General features: G+C 36.9%; 1 protein-coding gene across 9 annotated transcripts in view; it reads right to left on the minus strand.

Annotated features, from left to right (window-relative positions):
- Positions 1–5,999: 5,999 nt before the first annotated feature.
- ERCC6L2 (ERCC excision repair 6 like 2) overlaps positions 6,000–14,252 on the minus strand; it is a 56,675-nt gene continuing 48,422 nt past the window's right edge. For 8 of the 9 annotated variants that reach the window (XR_012671012.1, XM_075137611.1, XM_075137610.1 and 5 more), the window contains 2 exons: positions 8,907–9,091; positions 6,000–7,251 (listed from right to left, as the gene is read on the minus strand). Coding sequence is in view for 8 of the 9 variants with exons in the window: in XM_075137611.1 (XP_074993712.1) it covers positions 6,276–7,251; positions 8,907–9,091 (1,161 nt within the window). In the remaining variant the exon portion in view is untranslated. Of the gene's footprint in view, positions 7,252–8,906; positions 9,092–9,714; positions 9,768–14,252 lie in introns of those variants that run through there. The other variant, XM_075137614.1, reaches the window with a different exon arrangement.

Consider the following 14,252-nt stretch of genomic DNA (forward strand, 5'->3'; position numbering starts at 1 on the left):
ATCTTTGAAGTATCCAGTGATACGCTGACTATGCCGTTACCAATTTCCCTTCCCTCCTATTAATGCTGCTTTCAGTCACTGTGCAGAAGCCATGGCGCTGGCATCAGTGTGCCTTTCAGTGCTCAAAGTCGTGACCTGCTAAAGCTGAGCAAATACATCCTTTCAAACTGCCTTATTGTGTTCACATAATGTTGTATGCACACCCTGACTTTCTCAAACATATTCATTACCTGAAATTATTCATTCTCCCTCTCTCAGACCAAATATGAAATCTGTGTACCACATGGCTACTCCCAAATCTAGTTATAAGCATAGCTCCACTTTGCAAAACATGCTTAAGACCCGAACTATACTGCATGTCAGACCGAGGACACCCATAATGTTTTTAACTAGGTCTGGTGACAGTTTTGTAAACAGGTTGCTGACAGAGCTGCATTTGTTAGCATAGGCAGGGTCAGATTTCTTGCTATTTCACTGGCAATCTGATTTTTTTCCCAGTGAAAGAATTTCCATTGAAAGCAATGGGAACTCTCGGTACGCCCTGTTACATCAGGGACCCAAAGCCAGACCCATAGGAACCTCACTGAGTAAAAGAACAAGGAAAAGACAGTAAGTATCAGTAAAAACCTACTGAGCTATATCCAGCTGAAAGCAATGACAAAAAAGACACCCTTCTTCTCCTGGCTGATTTATATTGAGATCAGGTGATAACTGTCAAGAAGCCATTTCCTTAAGCTAGGAAGGCTATTTGTTTCCCTCTAGCCTGTGCCTCCCTGCAGCCATGTAGGAAGCTGCAGGCAGAAGCTGTATGAACTCCACTCTACCATAATCCTAAACACAGCATCCCCCAACATCCTCCTCCATTTCTAAAGCCAAACAATTATTTTTTAATTAATATATAAATATATATAATTATATTATATATATAATTATTTTATAATTAATATATATAATAATTATATTAATTAATATAATTATTATCACGGATTTCTGAGAAGACAAAAATTATCTGGTTTTAGTATTTGAAGGATATGCCTTCAAATATAGGTCAAACTCTTCCCTTTTGAATTTGTTCAGATTCTTTTTTAAAAATCATACACACATCTTTTTCATGACAAAAATATTTTATACACAGATCCCTAGGGCACAAGATTGCAGTATTTATGACTTAGGTGATACTACCTAGTAAAATATGTTAAATTTGCAAGGGAAGCTACAGAGTGACATAAATCTTACTTCAAGACATCTTCCTGCAGCTCAGTTTAATTGCAGATAACAAATGCATTTCCACAAGTATATTATCAGTACTTGGCATACACGTGAATAAAACATGCACTTCTATGGAGGTTTATTTATGCATATCATCACCTTATAAATGAGAAACATAATTTCCTGACTACTTCAGGAAAATGATGACGGCTTCATACTTGGGAATCAGCCCTGCAGTTCAGCCTTGTACCTGTACAGTTCCAATGCCCTGAGATTCTTCTAAAAGTAGCAAAATGAGAAATCTTACCTAACTCAATCAGATTTTGCCCTCCCCAGTATCTCCTGATTTAGACTATGACTGACAAATTAGTGGTGCTCAGGTGAAACCTCTCTCTAGTGCCCTGCCATCAACTGAAATCAACAAGGTTATTTAGCCCCTTCTGGCCCTCAGATTGAGAAGCTACCAGTCCCTCCTTCTGGCGTGAAATAAGGTCAATTTTACCTATGCAACTTCTAACAGATATTTGCCTCTCCCGTTCTTGATGACCTCCAATATTGGCACTACGCAACTCATTATACAACATTTATCCTTACAGAGTTTCCCTATTACCTAACTTCAACTACCTTTGGCGGTTTAAGCCACTTAACTCCTCTTTTTGCTGTGGACGTGAAGGGACTGTTCCCATTCTCTATGCAGCAGCCTTTTTACATATTTAATGGCCATATTCTTCATTCCACCAAATCTTCTCTTCTTTAGCTAAGCATCAGTTTGCCTCTCTAAGCAGAAGAATGCTGTAAAGAGAATCAATAATGATGCCACCCGTAAAAGGCCTTAATTTATGCCCTACTTATTAACATCAACAAAGAAGGGTCCGCATATTCCCTGTCTTAAGTTGACTTCCTTCAGCTGTACATAATTCAAATGTAACAATAACTAGCAGTTTTATGGCTTCTTCTTTTATTTTCTTAGTTGAGACTTTTTTTTTAAAAGCTGCTCCAACTGACTATCCTAAATTTCAGTTTGTATCTTAAATATCATTAGGTATAATACAATGGTAACAGCACAGGTTCAGGGTGTGAGAGAAACAGGTAGGGAACACATTTATCTTACTTATGTTAGTTGCCCGCAAAGACCAAGCTTCTTACTGCTTTATCATGTGTGTTAAATACTGAGCTCCTTGTTCCAGGTAGTTAAGTCAGATTTCCCAATTAAGTTTTTAGATGGCTTCCACTTACAATAAGCGCATAATGGTTAACACAGAGACAGAGCAAAGGCTGCAACAGCTTCCCATGACCTAAAGTAGAAGCTGCTCCAGATCAAATTTAAGCTTATTTTCCAATGGGCAGTCATCCAGACCACAAAAACCACCACTGTTCACAGACTGCTGCTGTGCAGCTTCGGTGTCCAAGCTTTTAAAATTTCATAACATTTACCCTTCACATAAAACAATTTATACAGTATACTCAATGTAAAACCCTATACTAATACAGCATTACATTTGAGATTTCAAAGCTTACAGAAATCAAAGATTAGGGTTAAGGTTTCCAGAGCAACATGAAGCCCCGGCCTCTTTTGGTTATGTGTTATGATAACGTACTCCTTCACATGATCCCATAGCATTGAGAAACGTGACAGACTATTCGGCAAAAGGGATATGACATTGCTCATCTTATAACCACTTCTCCAATCTGTGAAGAACAGTTTTCATTTCAAAATTTTATTACAGCCAGTGTTTCAGGAGTAAGATGATAACTTGTCAGTATGTAGAAATTCCTTACTCCATATATACTATATAGCATGTTCTCAACAACTGACAAGGTGAAACCTTCCTTTCTGAAATACTGGTAGTGTATTAAGTATTGGAATAAAAATGAGAACCAGCAGCTTTCTCCCTGTCCCAAGCACCTCTTGGAAAGTTTTTATTATGTTCTCAGAGATGTATAGATTTAACTATGTTTTGCATCCAAAATGCTAAATGGAACCTTAAGATCATGTTCCTCACCATCTTAAGAGGAAGAATGAGTATGTTCTGTTATAGAAGTAGTTGAGTGGGGTGCAGCCTATGTTTATTCATGACTGGGTAAAAAACCAACATTATCTATCATTCTATTTGATAACGCATCCATTTGATACATGCATCAGAGAGAGGAGTTACAGCCTGATCCCAGTTTTGCACATCTCTATTCTGAAAGCTTGGGTCTGCAACCCTACATAGCACTAGTGAACTGTTGGGTAAAACTAATGTTTAAAAAGCCCAACATAAAAATTATTTACCCTGAAAGCTATGAGCGTGAAGTAATAGTATTCAAATTTGGTGTTGTGATCAAATTTGGTGTTTGTTGCTATGATCATAACCAGGCCCATTTCAACTCCAGTGTGAGAATAAAGTCAAATGCAGAAGGCACATGTAAATTTGCTTTGGCTGAAACACAACAGCCAAAACAGGCACCCAGCAGTTGTCATGCCAAAGCCAGAGGAACACAAAATACCCAGCGCTACAGACAGAAACCTGCCTACATAACACAGGTGGCATAAAGCAGGGACTGGCACCAGCGCCTTCCTCAAGCATAGACTGCTGTATAAGCTGCTTCTTCAACAGCCCTCGCAGTAGAACCAAGACATTCCTGTGCCCATACTTCCATTAAGGCCCATCACATGCCACAAGAGAACGCCTGCTCACAAAAACAGAATGCCATCAGGAATATATCCACAACTGCCTCCTGCTGCCTACCTGAAAACAGGCTCAAAGGGTAATGAAATTAAACAGTGGAACACAGATTCTCTATGCTTTCAACGGTGAAGGGATGCAAGGTGTGCACACCCAGTGTACTTGGGTCATTTATTCCTTGAATTGCTGGTCATCTGCATAGATGAGATAATGGAGCGGCTTGAGAGAATGGTCTGACTTGAAATTGGGTGATTAACTGAACCTCGGAATTAAGTGTGACTGATGGCTACAAGAGTCTTCCAGGTGGCAATTTTGGATAGTCATTCTCCCTCTCTACTCCACTCTCAGAGATCCTACCTGGAGTACTGCATCCAGCTCTGGGGTCCCCAGTACAAGACAGATATGGACCTATTAGAGCAGGTCCAGAGGAAGGCCACGGAAACAGAGGGCTAGACTGAGAAAGTTGGGGTTGTTCAGCCTGAAGAAGAGAAGGCTCCAGGGAGATCTTACTGCAGCCTTTCAGTACTTAAATGGGGCTTTTAAGAAAGACTGAGAGACTTTTTACTAGGGCCTGTGGTGACAGGACAAGGGGTAATGGTTTTAAACTAAAAGAGGGTGGATTTAGATTGGACATGAGGAAAAAGTTTTTCCTGTGATAAGGGTGGTGAGACACTGGAACAGGTTGCCTAGAGAAGCTGTGGATGCCCCATCCTTGGAAGTGTTCAAAGCCAGATTGGACAGGGCTTTGAGCAACCTGATCTAATGGGAGGTATCCCTGCCCACGGCACAGGAGTTGAACTAGAACATAGCTGAAGATCCCTTCCAGCCCAAACCATTCCACAATTCTATGATCCTATGGTTCTTGAAATGCCTTCAGCTAGCTAACTGCTGTGTCTAGTCTAATTTGTGTACCTCAATCGGGGCAAGCAACACCCCTGGTGAAGCCTCCCCAAAACACACCCATACGTTGTTCCTGCTGCAGAAATAATTGAAGTATCATATTGGAGCAAACTGATGTAGCACTGCAAGAATTACAATTATGTAAGCATAATATGACTGACAAATCTTTTGACTATCAGCAAAAGCTGAATTCAAGCTGTAATGCACTTAACAGTAATATTTAGTGTCAATAGCAGAACTAACTCAACAAAAGATTACCGTTAACTTCCTAAAAAAGTTACCTCACTGATTTTAAGAGTATGCACGCCCAAGTTTAAAAAAAATGTGGTCATAGAAATGCTCACAAAATTGCTTATACTAAAATATTAATATTTTAAGTAACTAAAGAAAAAAAAAAATCAGGCAGCAATCTGCACATGCAATTGCATGACATTTTCTAAGTACACATGCAATACAACAATGTATTTTAAAGTTTTTCAGAATACAGTGCTCACAAAATGAAACTTGTTTCATTTATTAAGCCAAGCAAGAAATAAGTTTTCCCAGTATAAACCATATTTGTTTTTTTCCTATCAGATACTCAAATGTATGAAATAAGTGCAGACAACAGTAAGTCTGAATTACTGAATGGCATTAGATTCTTCCTGAAATTCACTAGGAAACAGTGTATTTATTTTGTATTTTAAAAGACTATTCCCATTCTTCTTTCCTTGCATAGAAGAGTAAACACCACCAAAGCGTTGTCCAGACCACACCACCTCATAAAGACAAGACAGAATTCTATAACAATAAAAAATGCAAGTTGAAAGTGTAGTGAAAGATTAAATTTGACACCTAACATTATTTAATCTGCTGTAGATCTTGCACTGAAAAGGAGTGAACAAACAGCAACTGGTGATTTTTCACATCAACCAGCCTGAGAAACTCACTGCTATAGGATACGGAAGATAATCAGAAGCTCCACAGCTTCAAAGACAGCCTGAGCAAAATCATAGAAGAAAAAAAAGAATCTATCAAAGGTTATTAGACACAAAGACATCATCCCTGCCTCATGAATTCCCTGAGTCTAATAGCTCAAAAAATATGTGGAGTATCATTGTAAAATCCTTCTAATATCATTAGATTCTGCTGAGATGACTGAGGGTGTCCAAATGGAACGGGAAAAATTACTTAGTGCTGCTACTGAGTCTAGAAATAAAATCAGGATGCAAGAAAGCAAAGTGCACTCAGAACATTTTAAAAAGTTTAATTTAAAATTAATATAGCTTACAATATATAGTACATATGTACTATATATGCACATACATACTATATATTACATATGTAATTACATATATATTCACATCTGTAAAACGTAAATCCATATCACCATAAATATGAATTCATCACTTCGCCTTTAATTTCATGGAGGTATCACGTTACGCTTCATACTGCTGAAGTTGTGCTTATTTTAATGTTTAACTAAGATAATTATAGAGTAACTCACATAGAAAACTTTCAGTTTACTACATGACAAGATGTAGCAGTGGATGGTTCATCTGAATCATCTGGACTGTATTTTTTCCACAGAAAATTTTCATTTTTTTTCCAAAGAGAATTTTCACACACCTCTCTCTCTTCTGTCACTGGGGGATGAGGTGCTCTTTCACAGAGCTTCTCTATGACTGCTATGTCCGTGAGCTTTTTGAGGCTCTCCTCATTCTGCTCATTCAGCATGTCCCAGAAGTCTTTTGGTCTCTCCTTTGATTTTTCTACCTGCCCTGAAGGGAATCTCCTTGGTGATTCTGGAGGCCTGTTTCCATCATTTCTGAAGAGGTCATTGAGAATAGAGGTATCTCCAAGCAAGTCCGCAAAAGACTTTTTCTTACAAGTCTCAGCTTTTCTCTCCCCATTTTCTGACTGAGGCAGGGATCTTTTTCTTGGCAGCTGTGTTCCTTTGGAGTCCTGCTGTCCTTCACAACTTTTTACAGACAGCACCTCAATTACTTCTGATTTACTGCTTAATGAGCCAGATGCCATAAAATCCTTGAATGCCTGACTGTTTCTCTTTTCAATATGTTGAGTAGCAACAGTGGGTGACTGTTTATATTTTGCATCAACACACATATCTTGCACGTAGCAGTCATTGTGAAGTTGCTCGACTTCTCCCTTCCGGCTCTGCTGGCTCCTTGTTTCAGTAGTTCCCCTCAGAAGTAGACCTTTAGCTGACGAAGATCTAGACTTAGATCTTCCAAAACTAGGAACAGATTTTCTTTTTCTGGAGCGTGTTGTACCCAATTCTCTATCCTCATAATCATGTGAAGCTTGTGCTGGTATTTCAACTGGGAAGAAAGACTCCATCTCTGGATGCTTGGAAACATAGAATTCCTTCAACATCTTCTGCCTTGTTTCTGATGTAGCTTTTGCAATATGTTCTGCTAGTTCTTCCACTGATCCCATATTAAAGTGGGATACCATTTCTTCAAATTGTCTCCTGTAATTATCAAGAAGGAAAAATGTGTTGACACCTTTAACTAGAAACAAAACCAGCTTTCAAGCAATTCGTTCAATTCATGTACTTCACATATCCTGGAAAGTAATCACTAAAAGTAACTTCCTTGTTAGGAGCTTTGTTTGTTTTTATTAGCAAAGAGAAGAAAGAATAATGATCTTAGAAGAACTGAAGTGACTTCTGAATCCCGAACTCCAGTGTGATTTCCTTAGCTCGTAACCCAAAGATTTACTGACTTTCAGTGTAGGTAAGATTTCCTACCAAAGGACCAGAGTTCAGAAGGATGCAGATGGACAGATGGTAGAGTGTTTGGGGCAGGGGGGGAACAAACAAAAAACAAAGTAGTTGCTCAAACTCCTTTCAGGCATGGAACATGTTGTCTTTCCTGTAAGAGGGGTCCAGTAGGCAGTGAGATTTAACCCTGTTTGGCCTCAAATACCATTTGACTGGCTAGCTCCAGCTATATCCTTTGTGTGTGGTGACTGCAGACAGCTTCTTACTCAGCATTACAACTACAACACAACCAGACTGAGGCACCTAACCATCCTCATTCATTGCACAGCAGATCCAATGTACCACAAAGTACAACAGTGAGCGAGGTGCTAACAGATGACCTCTTAACATTTAAGAGTGAATGTGCTTAAGCTTTTTGTAAGATATGGCTCTAGGATCTTGGAATAACATCCTTAATTACTTCACTGCCTTTGAAAATTTTTACCTCAACAAATTATTGGTAACTATGATTACGATTTTGAGTATTTTTAGCATGAAGGGTTCTCCTATACCTGCCTCTTAAATATTTAGAATTTTCAGTATCTATAATAGTAAGCAAGTCTGGCACTTCAACAATAACGGTTTGGATAGCTGAGGCTAGCTAGTCAATATGGCAGATTCTGAACACTTAGAGGTATTACCTAGGTATCAACTCTCATCGTAATTTATTTGTCTCAAGGCTAAATTAAAAGCCAAATCCCAGTTCTATAGGTTTGCCTAGTTATCTACAGCTTTCTACTATTTCCACATACCATCTGGCTATTGTTATTGAACTTCTATCTCTGTAGCAATGGAATTTAAGTATTTATATTAATAATAGCAATAGTTTGGGGAAAGAAGGAAAACAAGGAGACATAAAAATTATTATCCTTTTAAACATAAGGGGGGAAACAACATATTAGAAGAAGTATTAAAAAACATTGAGCCCCATGTTAAAAAATAAATACAAAGTCCAATTTTTTTAACAGTCTTTCAATAAACGTGATGAGAGCTGGGCAAAACCAGTAGGCAGTCAGAAGCTCACACTATAAAATTTCTTGCTTCTATGCAGTTTAAACATTGGTTTCTAGTACTGCATGGTGCACATACCCTGAATACTGGTGGTGATGACATCTGCCCAGCTACGTAATATATGACACATTGAATCAACACATTAAAGTGGTTTGTGGGTTCAATTCATTCTATTAATCAATTATAGCACTCCTTGTATAGTGTGAGTAGAAGTTTCTCATTAGTCCAGCTCTTGCCACAGAAAATCATCAATATTCCCTATATATGGTTGAAACAAAGACAAAAGCAACTGCCCAGAGGGAAGTTCATTCCAAGCTTAGAATTTTACTTCCACCTCACTGAAATAGTCTCACCTGCGGATTCCTTTGGGTGTCTTTCCAACAAGGAAGGTGGTTGAACCGACTCTGTGTACTTTTTTGTTTTTCTGGGTCACAGGATGCATAACATACAGGTGATGTTGCTTATTGTTCACCAACATTTCTTGCCCTCCCTTAATAATGTTCTTCTCTGCTGTGTCTTCTGGGTTTTCTTCATTTTTCTAGTAAAATGAGACATGGAAATTGTCAAAACAGCTGTGTCTGGGACATAGTGATGAGCTCTATTATGCCCAATTCTGCCACTCTTAGCTAGCACTCAATGGTTTGAGTGCTAAGAATGGGATTCAGAACTGCAGTGTAAAACTCCCTACTCAGTCACAAACTTCCAGGGACACTGAAGGCAAGTCTTGGTTCTCTAAGAACAAGGTGGGATATTTTTCCAAACAGGTTAATTGTGAGAATAAATGAAAGATCTTTAAGTTCTCTAATGCATAAACAGGGGTTATACAAATACTTCATCCTGCACCACGGGACCCAAATCTCAGTTACAACCTCCAAATATTACTATAAAATAGAAAATGTCTGTGTTAATAGCTTAGAGTCTTAATAGATAAATTCATTCAGGAAGATATTATGTATCAAGATCAATGGAATATTTGGATTCCACGCTTCCTGCTTGTTAATGTATGCTACACAATTTTCACACAGTACATATTGAGAGCTCTTAGTTACTTCAGCAATTTAACACTCAAAGAAAAATTATAAATAATCACAACACTATTCAAAGAAACCAAAGTTAAGGTAAAATCATTTTTGTGAATGTTACAATCTCTGATGCACATACACAATTATTCAGAGTCGTAGAGATACTTTCAGAAGATATACCACTATACCTACCTGTAAATGAACAGGAAAAAAAAATTACACATTACACTTTCATTATAACACTAATAAGATTAAAACTGATTAAGATTAAAATTTTAAAGGTAATGGTTATAAAAAGTTAACATTTTAATCAAATTCAAGAAGATCATGTTACAGATCAACTCATCATGCATTGACATGTGCACTGACATTGTGCAATGTCTTGCACTAAAATATAATCCTATTTACACATCAGTTATTTTTCAGAAATTCTCACAAATTCTTGTCAAATTTCCCCTTTCCCAAAAGGCAAGCCAAGGGAAATATGAAAATTAAAGAATGTGTTTGAAGAGCAGAGAAAAACAGAGGAAAATCAGAAAAGCAACGTTACCTTCCCCCCCAATGAGATCAGGGAAAAGAATAACTGCTTAGTGATGTCCTCAGTCCCCCTACTAACACTACTTGAGAGATGAAAACACAAACTGTGTTCACACTTTGTCATCTGCAGTTCAAAATTTGGTTTTGGATCTACAATGTTTCTTCCCAATGTGTTTCTATTTGATCCATGTCCACTTCCTTTATATCCATGGGCTGTTCACAATGTTCTTGAGCTTTAGGATCTCACATCTGTTCTCAATCCATTACTTTGGCAAGTAACCTCAAACTAGCATACACAAAGAGATGTTAATAGTAAGGGACCTACAGGCATAAATTTTCACTCTTTAAGCACAACTCCAAAGATTAAAATTTCACTGCACTATTAAAAGTTATACTACACAAAACGGAAACCCAAGGCCCCAATTAAGATAAAAACCCTATCTCCCAATAATAATGTTACGATGATAGCAAAAAAATTAAGATTGAATTAGCAAATGTTATCTACAGCATAAATATTCTACAGTTATCTTGCTAATTCTTTATGCATTTAAAAAGTTTACTCTTTTTTTTTCCAAGATATGCAATAGGTAATACAGAACTTCACTTGGAAAATGTGTTTTGAAAGAAGAAAGCAATGCTAGTTTTAAAATATATTTATTTTGATAGAATATTTGCATGAAAAATATTTATAGTATTCAGATCTCACTATGATAAGATCTAGTGTATTTATCACTCTGTCAGGAAATCAGGATTGTATAATTTAATTCACGCAAGCATAACTTGCGTAGAATACAAGCCTAACCATGTCAATGCCTGTCTTAAAAGTATTTTAAACCCCCATAAATGTGCATCCATCTACCTCTTATTAAACAAGACCAAAGTATATGAGGCAGCAATACTTTGGTTTACACATCTGTTCAAACACAGAAGATTAAAAATCTCTTTGGGAAAAAAGCCAAATGTTGTAAATACACTGAAAGTTGTAAAATTGTTTGTCTTTGGAGAGAATCAGAATTAATGTAAAAAGTACTGCTAATTGCAAATAAACTCACAAATGGCATATTTAGTTCTAGAAGTACAAAACTTTTAAGTACGTTGACCCACACTGCCAAATCCAGAAGAACAACAGCAAAATACCACCATATACGCACAAAGAGCTCCTCTTCTGCTACCTAAATTAGCTGCTTAAAGTTTTTCCAGAAGGTAGAAAAAGTTACTATAAACAAGTTACCCCCAGAGCTGCAGGAGCTAATGGCAGTGAAAGCCCACAGCCACTGTGAGTTACTCTTGAAAAACTTCTCAGCTCTCTGGAGCAAAGCCAGTTGATTAACTGGCACCCAGTTAGGCTGAAACACAACAACTGGCTCTGTTGAACTTGTGAACGTTTTTGAAAGTTTGCCAACTTAAATCCAGCCCCCAAATCCAATAATTTCTTTTTAAAAAACGATAAACACTTTGCAGTAAAACTAAAACACTTATTTCAGTTTTTCTGAAGATGTCTCCATGTTTGTTAAAGGTCAAACCTGAAGTTTGTTACTCTCAGCGATACATAGATGAGGCTCTAGGTAGAGGTAAGCTTTACAAATATAGATGAAAATATTCCCTGTATCATTCTACTAGCATTACCATTAAAAAAAAGTGGAAACTTCAGTCAACGACCCAGCACAACATTCCACACTATCTTGCTTCCTTTTGAATTTGACTTCATGTTTTAGCCTCCTTAATTCTTCCCTCTCATGGCCGATTTCTTTCCAATTCTCTTTCAATGTTTGCCTTCTAACTCACTGATTGAAAGCTATTCCATGATAAACATTTCCTTTCAACAGCTTTTTATTTTCTGTTCCTCCACCTTCCCTACCAAACTATTGCGTGTGTATCCCATTATTTGCTCCTACATGAAATCCCATGTTGACTTTACAGCACTTTGTTCACCTGAATTATCAAGTATATCATATGCATGAGGCAATCTTGCGAAGCAAGATTGAAATTAATACAATTTGATTCAGCCAGGAACCTCTGACTCTTGTTCTTACACTACTGATACTAGCGCATTTAACAATCTCTTTATATTATTGAATGTCAGAGCCTTTATGAATTAATAAATGTTATGAATGAAAAAAAGGGATAATGAAATAAAAATCCTTCAACACAAGAAGTGTACTGTGCATTTGGAAGTGCAGATTATCTTTGTTTATCTTAAAGTACTGTATATTAATTAATATGCTTAGGTAAGTACAAGCGTTGCTGAACTTCTTGAAAGAACATTTTAATGATATAAGATCCAACTACAGTGTTTTCAAATCATTATTGGAAAACTGGAAAGACGATAGTGATCAGTCCGTAAGCATATCTCAGGACTAGAAAGAGTGATTCAATAGAAAGAAAGAAAGGAGAATTAAGAAGAACAAGTCAATTTTTTTTTGTCAAAAAAATCAACCATTCTGCCAAATAGCAAGTCTGGCTTTGCTTTATGGCTTAGCCACATAACTACTGAAAAACATTAACCAACTTAACACAGGGAGAAGAAAAATAGTCAAAAGACTCAAACTGCACAGATAGCAACACAAACTCTTTTTCCTGGAATTAAGATTCCATTCAGTGCCTAAATAAGTAATAGCATGTTTTTCTCTCACTTTAAAATGTAAATACGCTTAAAAGCTTCAAATACATGATTATGAACAAGTTATTCTGAATGACAACTAAAAATCACAGTATAGAAATCCAAAAGCATTCTTGCCAAATGTTATACCATGACACACATATATACTGTGTGTTAGAACATATTCTTCATGCACTGCATAGCACATCTTCTGATTAGCCTTCTGAAATACACATGATGCAAAGCTAAGGAAGTATTTAGTATAGCATACAGTATCTATTGTATGTATTTTAAAAGAATTTTTACAAAAAGATTGACAGCAATCATGAAAGCACTTAGTCTTTACTAAATGCTTAACTATATTGAAGACATTATGCATTTGCAGTGCATGTTATGAAATTTCCACTGTTCAAAGCGGAAAAGTTTCACTTAAACTTGACCACATACTTACTGGTCATCTGATAAATTAAGTGCGCCTATACTGAATTAATTATCTGTAACACCATTATACAATTCTGCATTCTTCACATTTTCTCCTTTCTGAAACCAGTGCCTTGGCAGGGGGAAAGACATGCAGCAAAATAATTCCTTCAATACAAAAGACAAAAAATTTCTATTGAGTTACCGAACGTAACATTTTTACTGTTTTATTCGACTTTGTGCATTTCCATGTTGTCAAGAAAATCTTCACACAAAGTTCAAAAGAAATTCATTTTCAATTCATTTTCAAAGGCATACATATAAGACAAAGGGCCACAGATGCAAGTTGTTTAGTAGAAGGCAACACTTTTTGGATTCAAAAAATTATGTGAGAAAAGGTTACAGTTCAGAAAACATTCCAGTAAATGGAAAGAAATAAAGTTAATGAAAGTACAGCGAAATGAAATTGTGAAGTGCTATTACAAACTAGGGAAAATAACACTGAAAAGTGCAGCCATTCCTTCCTGTCTCACACCTGTTTTCTTATCCTATCCCCTCTTCATTTACTGCACTTAGTCTGAAGAGGCTTTCCATATCTTGCAAGGGGAAAGAAGAGGGATTACTACGTAGTTGTGCAGAAAATAGTTTTTAAAGTATTTAGAAAACCTAGGGACTCTTACCACACATGAAAAAATACATCAAAGAAAGCATTTATTTTCACCTTTCATGTTCTATTTAATCTATGGGGTTTTCAACATAAACACATCACATCTTCCTACCACAGAAGATATTTTCCTCCACCACTTCTTCTTTTGTTATGTATGTCTCTTATTCTTAAAAGTATATAGCAAGTTTTGGATACCAATAATGAGTTTCCATTTCTTTGAGTTACATATTACACACATGCTGTAATCAAGAGTCCAGCAAAAATGGTAGCATCTGCACATTCAGAGTCCCACACCAGTTTACATTTAAGAGTAATGCTCTGCAAGAAGAATGAAGACATGCAGCTGAGCATCAAGCAAGAATTTACACAATGCAGCAGTAACTTCTACTTAGAGATTCCACCTTGAATCTGCAACAACTCTGGGACCTGTTAGCTCCCTGTAACAATCTGTCTC

This window comes from Calonectris borealis, chromosome Z (assembly GCF_964195595.1).
Source record: "Calonectris borealis chromosome Z, bCalBor7.hap1.2, whole genome shotgun sequence".
Lineage (NCBI taxonomy): Eukaryota > Metazoa > Chordata > Aves > Procellariiformes > Procellariidae > Calonectris > Calonectris borealis.